Source organism: Lycium barbarum, chromosome 6 (assembly GCF_019175385.1).
Source record: "Lycium barbarum isolate Lr01 chromosome 6, ASM1917538v2, whole genome shotgun sequence".
Lineage (NCBI taxonomy): Eukaryota > Viridiplantae > Streptophyta > Magnoliopsida > Solanales > Solanaceae > Lycium > Lycium barbarum.
The window spans coordinates 111,989,228-112,006,275 of NC_083342.1; the positions used below are offsets into that span (position 1 = coordinate 111,989,228).

At 34.2% G+C, this 17,048-nt stretch overlaps 1 protein-coding gene across 1 annotated transcript; it reads left to right on the forward strand.

Moving 5' to 3' along the window:
- The first annotated feature begins 2,486 nt into the window (after positions 1-2,486).
- LOC132645528 (uncharacterized) lies at positions 2,487-10,481 on the forward strand. Its single transcript, XM_060362545.1, has 9 exons — positions 2,487-2,977; positions 4,322-4,592; positions 5,425-5,526; positions 5,609-5,691; positions 5,786-5,902; positions 6,810-6,912; positions 7,006-7,672; positions 7,999-8,198; positions 10,129-10,481. Exons 1-9 carry the CDS (start codon positions 2,859-2,861, stop codon positions 10,237-10,239), a joined length of 1,773 nt encoding a protein of 590 aa, XP_060218528.1. The 5' UTR covers positions 2,487-2,858; the 3' UTR covers positions 10,240-10,481.
- The last annotated feature ends 6,567 nt before the right edge of the window (positions 10,482-17,048 follow it).

Below are 17,048 nucleotides of genomic sequence, written 5' to 3' on the forward strand. Positions count from 1 at the left end.
CAGTGATGAATGTGGAGCAAGCAATAATGAGGGAGAGGAGATGGTGGCTAGGAAAGTAGCGGGCCGGGTTAAAAGAGGCGAATCGGGTAATTTTGTGGGATTTGGAGTTTTCCACGCAATTAAGAATATAGGTGTAAACTTTATAGACAGCAGAGATATTTTTGTTCACTAATGAAGGATAAAGTTGACTAATAAAACAAAATAGCGGAGTATATTTGACTTTTTCCCTAATTTTAATTATATGAGGCTATGAGCTAAAAAAAAGGGAAAGGCCTGATTTACCCCTCTACTATTGGAAATATTCTATATATACCCCCGTTATACTATCAGCACAAATTTGCCTCTACCAGTACATTACTTCCAATATTTGCCCCTATTTCTAACTCTGCTCCAACATGGCTAATAGAATTTCACGTGGCCTGACGTTTAGATTAGGTGGCGCCACATGGCATGCCACCTCATCACCCTCTCCCCTCTCCATTTCTTTCTTTCACCCCCAACCACCATTGAAGCCACACACCCCCAAGTCAGATTCAAGTAACTTAAAATTTCCGGAAACAACAGCAACTATTGGTTCTCATATAGAGGTTTCAAATTTTCTTCTCATAAATCTTGACAAAGTCAATGTTAATCTACAAATCTAGCACAAATAAATGATCTTCAGAAAATTTAAAGATTAAATCACTGAACACCCATTAAATTTTTACATACGTTTGAAATCCAAAAGCCACACAACAGCCCAAAAAAATTGGGTCTTGAAGAATTTGTCCCTTTAAGTAGAGATTTTTCTTACTCCTCTAAGTCAATGGCCAAAAAAAAAAAAAAAAAGAGACCAAGAAAGCAACAATTTCTTGTCCATCTTCAGATCTGAAGCTTACTTACACCCAACAAGCTCAAAGTTTACAACATACCCACTGTGCTACTAACTACCAGGATTACAACTTTTAACTTTAAGCTCATTTTTTTGCTTTTTTTATTTCAAACACGGGAATTTTAAAAGGAGGTGTGAAGTTATATAAAGAAGGGATAACTTGACGTAACTAACTCTAGTATATATTTATATTTAATAACTAAAGTTTAGATTAATTACATTCTATTAGTAAGAGTAATATGTTAAATACAATTAATAGCTACATATATATTTAAAGTTGAATACTCTATTTTTTTATTTTATATCTTGATTGAAAATTTTAGGGCTAGCTTTGAGATGCTTCTTCTCTTTGTCGCCGCCGACCATCACAGAATTATAGCCGAAATTGTCGCCGGAGCTCCGTTGCCGCCGTCGTTTTCCTCTGATCAAACCCAAATAATAAACCCTCACCTTGGAACCTTTGAAGTTCTCTCTTTTCAATTCATCTGCCTGATAAACAAGGAAATAATAAGATAAGCGTAAGGTCACTTCGTCATTAGAATCATTAGCCACCACGAAATTTGACTGTAGATGAAAGTGGAAAGCACCTGAACTTTCACAGAGCCAGACAAACAGGGACGCATGGTACGATTGCCAACTTCGAGATTCGATCGTTTTCTGTCGTCTCCTCCTCCAGATCCGTCATTTTCCGGCGTCTCCTCCCCAGATTCGGTTGTTTTTCGGGGTTGCCTCTTGGAAAAATCCCGTAGCCGATTTTTAGATTGTATTCATTTTTTTAGGGTGTATTCTGTTAGCATAAGGGCTGTTGTTACTATTGTTGTGAAATTTTTGGCAGATCTAGCCGGAAATCATCGACAGATCTGGTCGGAACTAGTGGTTCGTTTTGTTGTATTCACGAATATGGCGATTGTATTCACTTTTTCGAGTTTTTTTTGTGAAAATTTTAGATTGTATTCATTTTTTTAGGATGTATTTGTTAATTTTTGGTGTATCTATTTTTTTTGTATTCAATTACTCGTTGTATTCATGAATACAGCGAACCCGTTTATGAATACAGATAGTCATTTCATGAATATAGTGAAAAAGTAGCTATAAATGAATAGAGTTGAGTTGAATACAACTTAGTTGAATACATCTAACTTGAATACATTGAAATTTGACTCGAATATAGCCAAATTTGAACTTGAATACATCGAAATCTGACTCAGCCGAATTTTGAATACAATCCGAATTTTAAATACAATCTACTGTAGCGCGTAAATACAATCTACTGTAGCTACGAAATGTAATTAGCTATAGTGTAGCTATGCTAATTTTTTAACCCTCAAAATGTAGTCATTTATGTAAGTATGCTAAAAGGATTTTACCCTTTCCTTTTTTCACTAAAGAGAGAAGCGAGGAAAAGAAAGAGAATGAGATTTTTGGGGTTAGTGGGTGGGGCTAAAATGTGCTGATGCAGACGGATCTAAGGGCATTAAGGTCGGGTTTCAATGGTGGTTGGAGGGGGCTTTGGTTGGAGGTGGAAAAAAGAAATGGAGAGGGGAGAGGGTGGTGAGGTGGGTAAATATAGACTAATTAAATTGATAACATGGCATCCACGTGGCATTTAATGAGACACGGTGGACAAGCCTGGCCCAGAAAATTACCACGGTGAATAGATGTCAAAAATAGGGGCAAATATTGCAAGTAATGTAACGGTAGGGTAAATTTGTGCTGATAGTATAACGGAGGATAAATATAAACTATTTCCCAAAGTAGAAGGGTAAATCAGGCCCTTTTCCAAAAATAAAAATAAAAATGGCTATTTGTCATTTTAATTTTGGCAATGGAGGGAAAATAGGGCTTGGCGAAAAAAATAAAAATAAAAAAAAATCCTTTTGGCTCAATTCAATTTTCCCTCTTGTTCCCGCTCACCATTTTCCATTTCCCATTCTTCAAAAAACAAATATTATTCCGAACATCTGCAAAAGAGGAAACAGTGATAACAATGGTGGGAGGCAATACATTTGCGAGGACAATTTGCTCAATATGCTATGAGGATCTCAAACCTGTTGTCGAAGACCTTCAGTCCATTTCTCTTTGCGGCCACGTCTTTCACGAACTCTGGTCAGTCCATACTTCTTAATGTATTTGGGTACACTTCGTTTTTGATTTTAATTTGCGGGTATAAGTGTTGCATTTGTGAAATTATTTCAAGACTTGAATTGGGTATTCTTGGTTTGGATTTTAGGACGAGTTAGGGGTAAGGTCTGCCAACACTCTACCCTCCCCAGACCCACTTTGTGGGATTACACTGGGTATGTTGTTCGTTTGGATTTTAATTAGTTAAGAATTGAAAATAGTGGAAGTCTTGTATTGGGTAGCTTTGGTTGGGATTTTTCGTTGTTTAAAAGTGAAAAATATTTGAAGACTTGTATTGGGTATTGTTGAATTCGGTTGCACTTAGTTTAAATTTGAAAATATTTATTATTGAGTTGGGTTGCACTTCCTTTAAAATTGAAAATATTTGAAAGCTTGGAGTGGGTATCCTTTGTTTGGATTTTACTTGGTAAAAAATTGAAAATATTTGGAGATTTGTATCGGGTATCAATGGTTTGGACTTTGGATTATACTTGGTTAAAGATTGAAAAAATTAAGTCTTGTATTCAGTGGCGGAGCCAGGATTTTCATCCAGGGGGTTCAAAAATTCTAAAAGGTAAATACACGAAGAAGTCAGGGGGTTCAACATCTACTATATATACATAACAAAATAATTTTAACTTTGAAAATACACTGTAATTTTTCGCCGAGGGGGTTCGAACCCCCTGGAGTCAATGTGGCTCCGCCCCTGCTTGTATTGGTATCCTTGGTTTGGAGTTACTTAATTAAAAATTGAAAATTTATGGAAAATGTATTGTGTATCCTTGGTTTGGATAGTACTCAGTTTAAAAATATTGAGACAAGTTATAGTTATCCGTGGATTGAGTTGCACTTTTTAAAAGTCATTACCTAAAATTGTACTTGCCTATGAAAATTCTCCCATTCGTTCTTGGAGTTCTAGTTGGAAGTGTCTATATGTACTTTTTATTAATGGACCAGTTTATTAGTAGTTGTTTGTGCAAATTTTGAAGTCTTGATACTATGTCCTTTAAAAATGTTTCTAGTTTGTTCTGATAAATCCATATGTTCTGTGTGGTGAATAAATGAATTTTCGTTAATGTTATTGTGGTCAGGTATACTGTTCTATAAATATATTAGTCTATAGTGGTGGATGTAGAGCTTTGACGGCTCGTGTGTGTGTAATTATGTGTTTATATTACTTCCACTCCGGTGCCAGAAGGAGGGGTGCAATGGTACTTTGCACCCAACTTTTTTTCTCTACGTGTCTATCTGAATTGACGTACAAGGCTTTTCCCTGTGTCTTTGATATAGTTGTTTCTGCCTCTGACATGTTATGGTTGTGAAAACCAGTCTTCAGCAATGGTTTGAGTATTGTACAAATGGAAAGAAGAAGAACTGCCCAGTTTGCAAACAGACCTGTACGGAGAAAAACACAAATAGGCTTTATTTCCAATCAGTTGGTGATCCAAATGATCCTAGTCTCTCCCAGCAACCACATGACTTTGAAGGGGGGACTCCCTGCGAATTACGCAATGAGGTCAAAAGGTTAGAGGGAAAAGTTTTAAAACTGGCTTCTACTCTGGAACAGCAACAGGAAGATCTCAAAGAAGTTAACGTTGAGGTAAACGGTTCATCCCCTTTCTGTTTTGGTTGCCTTGAATTTGCAGTATACAAAGTTTGGAGTTACTTACTGGTTATGCTATTCACCTTACTTTACTTTTATTCATGAAATGAGAATGGATTTAGTATATTGTTAACCTGACTCAAATAAGGATTAGAATTGTAATACTTATTTGTGGAAAGTTGAATATAGAAGTTCTCATTATCCGTTGTCTAGTTGAGCCAATTTGTTATTTCTGTTGTCATTATATGGTAGTTAGTTTTTGATTCTACAATAATACAAGCAGATTCGCAGTAATATTACTCCACCAAGCTCAAAACAAAAGATTTGAGTTATTGAAGGCAAAGGGATAGACTGTTTAATCTAGAAATTGTTAAATTCAATGCTTTTTTGGCACTTCCTATTTTGGTCCGGGTCACTAAGAATTCTGCGAGCCTGTTGACTTTTTTTGAAACTATACAAGGCAGGGTGCCTATTAAGATGCTCTTTTGCTAAGGTATCGGAGATGAGACCCAATTTCTATGCCCTATTAAATATGGCAAACAAATAATCATCTTCTGGAGCTGTTAAAGTTCCAGTTTCAATTTACTATTAGGATAATGATCTGAAACAGCCATATTCTGCTCAAAACCAAAAGATTTCCTGGGAGGAAATAGACTAGCTCAGGGAATGTCCCGTGGTGATTGTTGATACATATCCAGTACAGTCAAGTGTTCTGACTTCTGAGGGATATTTAAGTCAGAATATTTGCCTCCAAATTCATCTGTCTTGAGATTTCATGTCACCACATTCTTTCGCTCAACTAAGCTTGTCAGTACTGGGAAGTTTTCAGTTGTTCAGGTGCAAAGAGCAGTTGAAAGTAGAAGTGGCTCTAAAGAATGAAGCTAAAAAACAGAAGACAACCATTCAGCAGTTGCTTAATGTTAAATCTCAGGTACATCTGTGCACTGCATGCCTTTTGGTTGGAAAAGAATTAGTCCACAAGTTCTTATGCTTTGGGAAATATTGTGTTGCAGGAGCTAGATCAATCAACCTTGGAATGCAGAAGACTGCAAGAAAGAAATATGGCCCTAGCTAAGGAGCTTGCAGCACTCAAGCTGTAAGTGAATTATATTAAGGGCAACAAGCATTTATATCCTATTTTGTTGTACTACAATTTATTATGACTTTTCACTTATGTTTCTTGTCTTTAGAGTCTGTGATGTGAACTTGGGGGAAGCAGAGGTCTTGAAGCTTGCTTCGTTGGGGAATGAGGCCAACAGTAAAGAGACAATTGACGTCTTGAAAAAGTCTCTGGTCATCCGTAACAAGTAATATTTTATTTTTGGAGTTGCTTTTATTTATGAAAATTATTTTAATCCAATATCAGACTGTACAAAGTATCTCTGTTCCGGCCTTTACATCTAGTAATGCAAAACTTTGCTCTAGATATATTTTTGTTAGTGACAGATCTGTAGGTATCTTTTTTGATAGTTGATTGCCATGGGAAAAACTGAAATATATGTTACACATCATATTTTGTTTTCAGCTTGAGCTCAGGCAAGTCATAATTGATAGGATACCAGAAATATGTGTGTAGGTATATGAAGGTCAACGCGTTAATAAATAAGCTTCAACCTAGATCTCTATTAAAAGCCTAGCTTACCTTAGGACTCTTTATATCCAACAGAGTGGTAAAGTCTGAAATGTAGTTGCACTAGAGCTTCTAGTCTGCAAAATTTGAGTTCTTGCACATCATATCATGCTTACATATAAATCTATTGAGGTAGCTATATTTCAGAAGAAGTGGTGACTTCTTTATGCTCTATAGGTAATTGTAGTTGGTCTACTTTTTTTTTTTTTTAAGTAGAGATACTGACTAGTATTCTGAATTTTGTTATTTTCTTCAACGACTATCAAGAAGATAAATTTGGGTGGAGGAGTATAACTTACATGGTGAACTTGTCTTTGGACTGGTATTAGGACAATGTCTGTAAAGTATTATGGTCGAGACTGATTTATCAAAAGAAGTTTCGTGGTTGAGATCTGGACAGAAAGTCTTCCCACCCGCTGATCTCTTTCCTTAAATGCTTATCTTTTTACATGTTAAAGTTATTTTCCCATGCTTTGTGCTGTATACTTTATGGTTAATACTGGTCCGCATCTATCTGGCACAGCAACATTCTTTATCTTCAAGTTGTGAGTTTGATGCAAGACTATTAATTTGTGCTCTGGCAGGAGTTACAAAGAATTGATGACCAAGTGCAACACCCTTGGGAGGGGAGAGGCTCGTTCTCTTGGTAAGCTTGAGAAGGCCAGAGAGAAGATAGATAAGCTCAAGGTAAGGGCTCAATGTCTTCATCAATCCAATTTTTTTTTTTTTTTTAATTTCACTTTGAGCTTTAAAGATGCTTCAATGTGATAATATTAATAGGCAAGGGTTCAAGAGCTTGAGATGGCTGTTGAAGGAAGAGACAATGAAATTTTGAGAACTTTGAGAGCTTCCAAGAATTTTGAAGTAGAATCTAGGAAAGGTTTTAGTAAAGAACCGAAAGTTGTCAAATGCTCACACGAGAATCAGAAAAAGGAACTTTCTGAGACAGTAGTGCATTTGCATCAGGTCACTGGCTCTGGTCATGATTCTGGTCGAGGGGAAAAAAGAAAGCTTATGTATAATGATGCGAGCGAAAAAGATACAACAGATTATATGATCACTAGTTGTCTTGATCAAGATAATCAGGAGAAAAACTCTTTCATGGTAAATAAGCATGGAGACATTTTGGAAACTTCCAGTTATGTGCATGGAGTATCAAATCGCAAACTGAATCCACTAACTGACCAAAAGAAGTCAGTCCATGAGAGTGTTTTGTCAAGGTTGAAGGTAAGTTCGGGGACTGCTGATGGAACTCAAGTAAAGGTATCAGATAACAAGGATGAACTTTCAGGCTTAAGGAATTGTGGAAAGAACAGTACAGTAAACATTTCACCTGTAACTATTCTTGATGACGATGGTCTTCTCCCTCTAGATGACTTTACTTTCTGTGAGCCTTCATTTAACATCAGAAAAGAGAGTTCTTCGCCAACTTCACTTGCTGAACTAGGTGTCCCCTCTCTCTCTCTCTCTCTCTCTCTCTCTCTCTCTCTCATCTTTTATGTTGGTGGGCTGGCAAATTCTTTAGTTGTTTAGATGGCGAGGAGTTGCAATAATTATCTGTTTACAGATGATCTTAATTCACTCTTCAGCAAAGCCTTTTAAGCTCAATATATCCCCGAATTTTAGTTCAATTATATTTATGAATTGCCTATTGCTTTTGTTTACTTGTTGCCTTTTCTTTTCTTGAGAGAGGTCTTGAAATTAATTCCTCCTTATGGAAAAGAGAATTACTCCATAAGAAGGCTCTCTGACATTATAAGAGTAAAATTTCAGGAGAGCATTGCTTCTCCGGTGGATTATTAGGTCCTGATGGAACAAACAGGCACTTGGGAAAATGGTGTAAGAAGGTGCAGAACAAGGGATCTGCAGGGTTGCAAGGAGCAGGTGGAAAATCTGGTGATTTGATTTCTGTCGGAGCCGATGGCAGAGGCGGTAGTATTAAAGTTCTCCGATCAATAAATCAGCCCTCTATGGTGGGTATTTACTCATCTTTTGACTTACAAATGTATATGTGCAGTTATTGTTCTTACTTTTCTGTCATATATTAATTAAGTAGCTTTACTTAGTGAGGTGTCTGCAGAATCCACTGTGGATCCTTCCCGTATTTTATTATGATCAGCATCAGCACTCTGCACTCTGAGTAGCCTTGTTTCTTATCTTCATAACTTACTATTCCCCTAGGAGTATGCGAAATCGTCTTTTTCTTACCTTGGAATGATTTTTGACAAAAAAGAAAAGAAAAGAAAGCTTTGTTATTTTATTGATTTCTTTGTCCTTTATTTCTTAACTTTGAGATCCTAAATAGAGGCATTTTATCAATTTTCCTTTTATATGAAGTAGTGATCTATGTTGCTTCCTTTTACTTTGTTTTATCAATGATAAGAAAATAGACCTTGAGCTTAACTCAATACAAAACACTTGCTCATGAGGTGAGAATTGCCCAAGACCATATAATGAGAAAATTCTACTCATTTCCTCAACCAATCTGGGAACACCTCTCTTGCACACCCATAGCTGGATATTTGAAGCATGGACGGACATAATATGGGAGCCTAACAATGCATAAACCAAGGGTAGGGATGAATCCAACTTTGATACCATGATAAGAAAATGAATCTCGGGCCTAACTCAATCCCAAAAGCTAGCTCATAAGGTAAGCATTGCCCAAATCATACATGGAAACAACCATTAAGAAAATGGATATTGACCCCAACTCATATCTCAACTCCAAAAGCTAGCTCACAAGGTGGACATTGCCAAGACGATGTAAGGAGACCATAACCCATTCACTGAACTAATGTAGGAAATTTAAATCGGTACCACTCCAACTATCCTCTTATTGTTTATTTCTTGATTAATTTTGGAGTAATACAGTGTCAACCTCCTAATCTGTTGGTTTGTCCAGATTTCATCTCTGAATTGGTTTATCATACATCTCCAAATCTGAGAAGAAAGTTAGACTTTTATTAGTAATTCTTATCTGTTAATAAGCTCTTTTATGGTAGAAACCTTAAAACTGTGTAAGGCTTTTTCACCTATTCCCCTTTGTATTCAAAGCCATGCTGTTTCCCGAGATCTTTGACACAGATTTATCATGAAGCTTTTCATTCAGTCGTAACTAAATTCACAGAGATGCAATTCCTTATACATGTTTACTAAATAGTGTAATTTGGAAGTGTTCAGCATCATTACCTCTTGGTTTATGAGTAAAACCTTTCTTATTAACCTTCATGTGGTGTAAGCTTTATCTCCGCCTTCCTTAACAGAAAAATTTCTCTTTTGATTTTGATAATATTAGAGCTATCTCTGCTATTCTACACTTTCAGATTTTAATGTATTATGGCATGCACAATTTTACTGTTACTAAGCTATTCAAGTTTCCAAAGCCGTGATCTGAGTTTACCAATTTGTACAAGTTGTACGTCGTGGTTGAAGTTGAGGTAACTTAAGTGGTTACAAAAGCTGTTCGCTTCTTTCTAAGTCCTCATCTAGGCCACTGGGATGGCAAGGCTCAGCCAAAGTGGTAAGAACATGGAGGAAAATTTGGTTGTCATCCCGTCGCTTATGATTGTCTAAACTATTTTGAGCTCAACTACAGAGGACTGACAAGGACCTAATTCTCGTAGTATCAAAGATAGTACAAGTTCCAACTTCTAAGCAATAACCGTCTTTGCACTTTTGTTGGAAAGTCTTAGTGGTTGCGTTTATAACTAGATCCTTTGCTTCTTGGTCATATGCATTGTTCCTTTCTGGTATAACATAGGTTCTTGGTTTTCTTTTTATCCATGCTCTTTAGAGAATCTTAAACAACTAGTAATATATATTTTCAGATTTTGAAACTGTTATGAAAAGGTTAATGTTTGAATATAAAATTTTATTTGCTGCTCTTTTACTTCTGAGCAGGACAAGGAGAGTGCAGTATCAATAAAGAGATGCAAGTCAGGCACAAAAACAAGTAGTTCACAGTCTCAAGGATGCTTGCAAATAGAACATTTCTTCAGAAGGGCTGGTTAATAGCTCTGCACTCAATGGCACTTGTAGAATTCTGCCCTGTATATTTTTTATAAAGATAAAATATGAGCAGCCATTCATTTTTCAGCTTTTAGATTTGTACTGTTAGCTAGATCTGGTTTTACCACCTTTTACTCAAAAATACTTAAAAGAGATCAATGTGTTGTGCTGTAAATACATCTCTTGTAGTTTACATCAATATTCATTCATCAATCATAAAACTATAGAGGTGTTAGTCCAAAGCAGATACCAAGTTTCCAAAGCCGTGATCTTAAGGTTACTTGAACAAGTTGACTTTAGATACATAATAGTCCAAAGCAGATACCAAACTGAGGCATCAAGACTTTTTACTTTTATTTTTTAAGTTTGATCATTTTAAGTTTTCAAGTTTTAACTTCCTTGTAATATATTCTTGCTCATTCTTATCCTCACTTTAATTTCTGATTGTGACAATTCGAGAGCACAATAAGACACCTATCCAAATTTCTTCTTCATTGAGTGTCAAATTTCTCAATGTCTAAAATAGACCTGCAAATTCAGTATTGTGGTTTGGAAACAATTCTTTACCTTTTTTTATGCATTGGAGCCAACCTTGATTGATCTCTTTCCTGATGTTTTGGCATGTGAACATTATAAAGTGGAAAACAAATTAATATATCAGGAGCATGCTTTTTCCTTTTTTATTTTAGTCCTTCCTAATTTTCTATTTTTTTATTTTTTCGGAGTAAAAATGAGATGAGAATTGAACATTTCATTTCTAGGATGTCAATTAGTAATACAGCTGATATACCTCTCAATCCTCTCCTTTTTAATCCTTTAGGGGTTTAATATTTTTAATTAGTTGGAATATTTTTATCTTCTATTTCTAGGTAACTCTAGAAACTATAATATTTTACCATATGGATTATGGACCAATTCTACGTGCCTTCAAAGGATTCAGGATTAATAGTTAATTATTTGTATAGGAAAATTGTAGTAGGATGAGCATTTCAAAAGTGGTCTGCTAAGAGTTTATAATGCTGGTTCCTCGAAACATGAGGCTGCCTGGATTAGTACAGATTTGATATGTATTGACAAACGTTTTTTTGGTGTAAAGAGAAAAAAGTACAATTTTTTTCATCAATTGCAGACCACTATTTAATAATTTAGCCAAGTCATTTGGTATCTTTTTGACTTTGGTTTTCATAATCCATAACATGGTTATGTAGGCAAATATTGCAAGACAATATGCCTGTTGCACCCTTTTGTAAAACTTAGCTTGTTATTAGATGAGACTCGATAAATATGCTTAAAATAGTTGCTTGGAACTTCACGAACGAACTTTTTGTTTTTTTTGCTAGGATATAAAGTTTGATGACAATGAATAAATCATAGTTATTTCTTTTGCATGAACATAAAAAGAGGGGAAAAAAGAAAAAACATCGAAAGCAATTTTTTTGGTAAATCAGGAAGTGGACACAGAATTGAGTGGTAGATTAATGGTAGAGCTGCTATAATTTTTTTTTTTTTTTTGTGTCATTCTAATTGTTTTCCGTTTTGCCAATATGATCAATAGAAAATCATTATCAATCTTGAAGGACGACAAAAGGCTAACCCAAATATTAAAGGGAAAACATCACTAATTGCCCGCCCAACTCAAATTAATTACCCGTCCATGTCCCCTCTCAAACTATATTTGCTTCTGCCCAGCCCGGCCCAAATTAATTACCCGACGTGCCCCCTCGCTCAAGCCCTTTCCTCCATGATATCATTGCAATATATTCATATACCATGATGGTATCATGGAGGACTATGAGAAGGACTGAAACATCTTTCGTGATACCATCTCAATATATTTATATACCATGTTGATATCATAAACTGGGGGCATTTCGGGTAAATACTTTTATTTTTTTCTGGGGGTACAAAAGTAATTGGGGTATGAGCGGGTAATTATTTTAATTTGAGGGGGCATTCCGTGCCTGATCTTTTCCCAATATTAAAAAGGCCACACAAATCACAATCTCTAGCTAACATAAGAACAAAAAAACATCTCATGTTATATTTCCTAGCTAACGTGAGAGACTACATGGCTATTCTCTTACATCATTAACTGTAGTGCATCTATCATCATCAGTCAATTTCATGATATACTCAAATGTTTAAACACTAGTAATTCCGTGACTGATTACTCCATTACGTAAAAGAAGGATCTTGACTCTTTTATATTAGGATAAAGATTAAATAAAGAAAATTGGGTAAGAAATTTCTAGGAAAACTCTATGACTCTCGCATATAATACTTTACAGCTCGTAAGTACGACTTTGGCTGGAAAAGAACCAAGAAACTTCCAAGCATAGAAAAAATAATTGGATTTTGAAAAGAAAAGAAAAAAACAAAAATGAAGAAGGAAAGAAATATATAGATTAAATATGACGATTTCAATTGATTCTTTAAAGAAAACATAACATGCAAATCTAAATTAGAAAAGATTAGACAGAATCCTACCAATCTTAATTAAAGTTTTAATCGTGAAATTGCCGCTATCAGCTAGTTGCTTGTAGTCCAAATCCCGCAAATTAGCTTTGGAGATTAAATTTCAATTTCACTAGAAATTTTGAAAATGAATTTTGAGATGAGCCACTTTGAATTGCATGAGTTATATGAGGAGAGACTCGAATGTACAATTTTTCTAGTTATCTGATCCAGTAACTAACGATCATCTTGGAAGTTTTCCGAAGTCTGATTAGAGCATGACTAGTTAATTAGGAGGCATGAGTTTTATCCAAATGGCTGAAGTCCATTGTCCCTTACTTGATAACTCTTTTGTTTTCGGAAGTCAACCCTTTGGCTGTATTATTTTTGTTTTTCAGAAACTAAAACATCATTTTCTAGCAGAAAAAACGATTGTAATTTCGTGGGAATTAAATTGTTAGGAAACTGTACTTCTCACATATATAACCCATTCGTGTCTCTACTTTACAGCTTGACAGGCCGGTCCAATTAAATTCTTAAATATGTGCATGAGTCAACAGGCCCAGCCTTTGACTTCATTAGATTTTGGTAAGTACTTTATTCATTTATTGATCAGTGGAAGACTCAAAATGAAGAGATTGACTGATAATTGAAGGGAAATATTTTATTTATAAATTCTACGGATCTCTATAATATCTTTTATTTCTCTCTTGTTCTCTCTTGTAATGAAAATAGTTAGTAGTATCCCTATTTATAATAGTAAGAAACCTACTTTAACTCAAAACAAGAAAACTTATTCCTATACTAATTTAACTATAAATCCTAACTGAGCATGGATTAAAATATCAAATCCTAATCAATTTTGATTTTCTATAATTTTGAATTATTATTTCCAACAATAATAGAGACGTACGGGTGGAGGCTAATTAACTACGTCTCAAACATGGATTTTGCTTTGAAAATTAACTTTCTACTTCAAAAAATATTTACTTTTAGACTTTGTCCTTTTTTTGAACTTCTTTTTCTAAGATTCGATTAATGAAATCGTCAGATAACTTGTTCCTATAAATCTTCAAAAGTCAAAAGGTTGTTTTATTACAATGTTTTTATTTTTTAATTATAAATATTGTAGTCATCATTTTGTTTAATTTTTAAATCTGTAAAGTTTATTTAAAAATAATTATTCAAATCGACACTGATGTTTGATGAGTTTACGTTGCACTACAAATCCTGTTAAACATTTTTACCTTGAAGGGGTTAATACCAAAAAGAATTGTGGGCTTAACCTTACCATCGTCGCACAACTATTTTTAGTGTTATACAAACATCATTGTTTAAGAGCTTAACTACGTTTATTGTAAATAATTTTTACATTGTTATATCACCGATATTTATAGAACAGATAATTCACCTTATTTTCAAGGTTACAGGTTCACTTTTATGGAGTGTTAGCTATATATTTTGCTTTGAATGACGTGATATATTTAACTATAAACAATTACAATAGACTCATGGTGGTTATGGAGCTTTTGAAAAAAATATCCTTTTTTATTCAAACAACTATATTGGCCTAGGTGTGATTCATAGGAGTATATGTGTTGTTTAGATGCGCATCGTTCTTTTTTTTTGAAGTCTGACAAAATTATTATTACTATTACATATAAGTCTAACCAAATTATTACAAATTGTTGGTGATATTACAATGAAATTACAATTACAATTGAAAAATAAAATGAAGAAATAAAATATCTTCGCCTGAGGCGCGGATATCTCGCTCTCTTTAAAGAGATTCAAGCCCACTGTAACAAATCTACCGGTCCAGCAGTAATCTTTCTGACTTGTCCCCTCCAGGATACAACAGCCCGATCAGGTCGTACAACTCAACAAACTCTGGACAAGATGTTGAGTCCAAAGCTCCACCAAAAAGAAGAACACCTTCCTTCAACTAATAAACTCTCTTTATTTTCCTCACTTTTCAAGAACTCTCTAAAGTATATATTTTTCTCTACACCTCACAAGTTAAGGATGACTAACTATTTATAGTAGGAAAATCATCCTTGAATTAATTTGATATGAATAGGATAGTAAAGGAGGTAGATAAATGGAAGAATTATTATTTAGAGGTTATAAGAAGAATGTGCATGAATATTGAGTTAATGGAGGATAATGACTAGAAGGTTACGAAGGAAATAAAGTGACTATTACTAGCCATCAACGTGTAGGAGTAATGACCAGTGGTTATGAAATTTCAAAGGAACTTATGTCCACATTCATCCATTTACTCACATGAGTAACTAGAGAAATAATGCTTCTAAGGTGGAAGGTCAATGCAGCATAGTGGACAAGGAAGCAAATGATCCACTTTAATAATATTAAAATGCTCTAAATGTCCTTCAAAGAATGATCAATGCAGCATAGTGGACAAGGAAGCAAATGACACACTTTAATAATATTAAAATGCTCTAAATGTCCTTCACAAATACTGTTCGAAATAAGATTGAAAAAAACTTATTTTATTTGCTAAGACAACTAACAAACAAACGGGGAATTCACTAGTAAGCACGTTAGGTTGATGTTTAGGTTGGCAGCCAAATTTCTGCGGCACGCGTTGACGTTTCTAAGCTAGAAATTATAATTAATTAAACCTGGTCAACTTACGCATTTCAAAGTTAGAAAAAATATGTACTTGATGATACCAACATTCTTATTGTCTTTGACAAGAGAGTAATGACATCCCTAATATATCAATTAGATAGGCATAACATAAATGTGTGATTTAGACGTGTGTGAATCTTGAATGTCTACGATAATGGTTTGCATAGTAATTTGTGAAGTCATTAACAAATTAAACATTTTAACAATTGACCAAATCTTTGGAAAGTTTGTCCATCTGCACACGTATCACTTGAAATTCTATCTTATACTTAGTTTGCATACAGAGTACACGTGAAATATATGTCAATATCTTAATTAAATCATACCTCTCTCAAGTTACTTTCTTCTCCCCTCTGCCTCTTTAATATGTGAAAGGAGGAAAATAAGAGATTATTATGATGTTTATGTTATCATCAAAGTTATCTAAACCAATGTATATATCTACACCAGTGACATTTGGCCCGTGCTAAGTCCGGACCCAAAACTAACATTAAAAATTAAATTTATAATTATTTTTATCTTTTTTCCTCTGAATGTAGTCTAAACTTTAGATTATTTATACCTGAATGTCAAAAAACATAATGACCAATATTGTATCATAGCAGTAACATAACATCTTTGTCATGAGTGGTCACAAGTTTGAACACAATCCAGTATGGAGGAGAAAAGGTGAAGCAGCAGGGCATTTAGGAAAGTCATGAAAAAAGTGGTTCGATCGTTTTAGTGGTAGAGACTTCTTTCAAGACATGAAACTATAAAAAGATATAATGGAAGAAGTCCAAGAAAACTTAAGAGCTAACAATTTCACGCTCGTTAACTTGAAACAGTGAAATATCTAATGAAATTTTATAGCAGTAATATTTACTGTAACTTCATCTCTACAAATAGTTTTTCTAACAAGTTTTGCTAGAATTGAAACTCTTTTTGAATATATAATGACCCAGAGTTTCTACCAAGATTTGATCCGGAGAGAGTTCTTCCATTCAAATAGAAACTCTGGACCATTATATATATATATATATATATATATATATATATATATATATATATATATATATATATATATATATATATATATATATATATATATATATATTTGTTGTTGTTGGTAGATCTTATAAAAGAAATACGTATGTTTACCTACGTGATATATTAGTGACTAAACATTAGGGGTTGGTAGTTTGGAGACTGATAGTTTGTTCGACCAAACTTTTAAAATTAGTTAATTTTGAAAGGTGTTTTTAAAAAAATACTTACTTTTAATGAGAAACAACTTGTGTTTGACTAATTAATTTGAAAAATACTTTTGAACAGCAATTAGTGATGCTTGGCCAAGCTTTTAAAAAGTATTTCTAAGTGGATTTTCTTAAACATGTTTTTTCAAAAAGTATTTTTAGAGAAAAATTAGTTTTCTAACTTCTGAAAACAGCTTCTGCTACTTATCAAAAACACTTGATCAAACACCTCACTTAAAAAAAAAATAAACGCTTCTGACCTCCTATAAGTTTTGCCAGACAGGCTATATACCTTTGCAAAATATCTTAAAAGTTTTCCTTATTTACGAAATTGTGTGATGGTAATTGAAGTACTCCCTCCGTACCAAAATAAATATCGCTTTAGCAAATTTTTTTTATCCCAAATAAGTGTTGCTTTAGGAATTCAAGATAAGAAAATAGTAATTGTTTCCGACTATACACTTACAT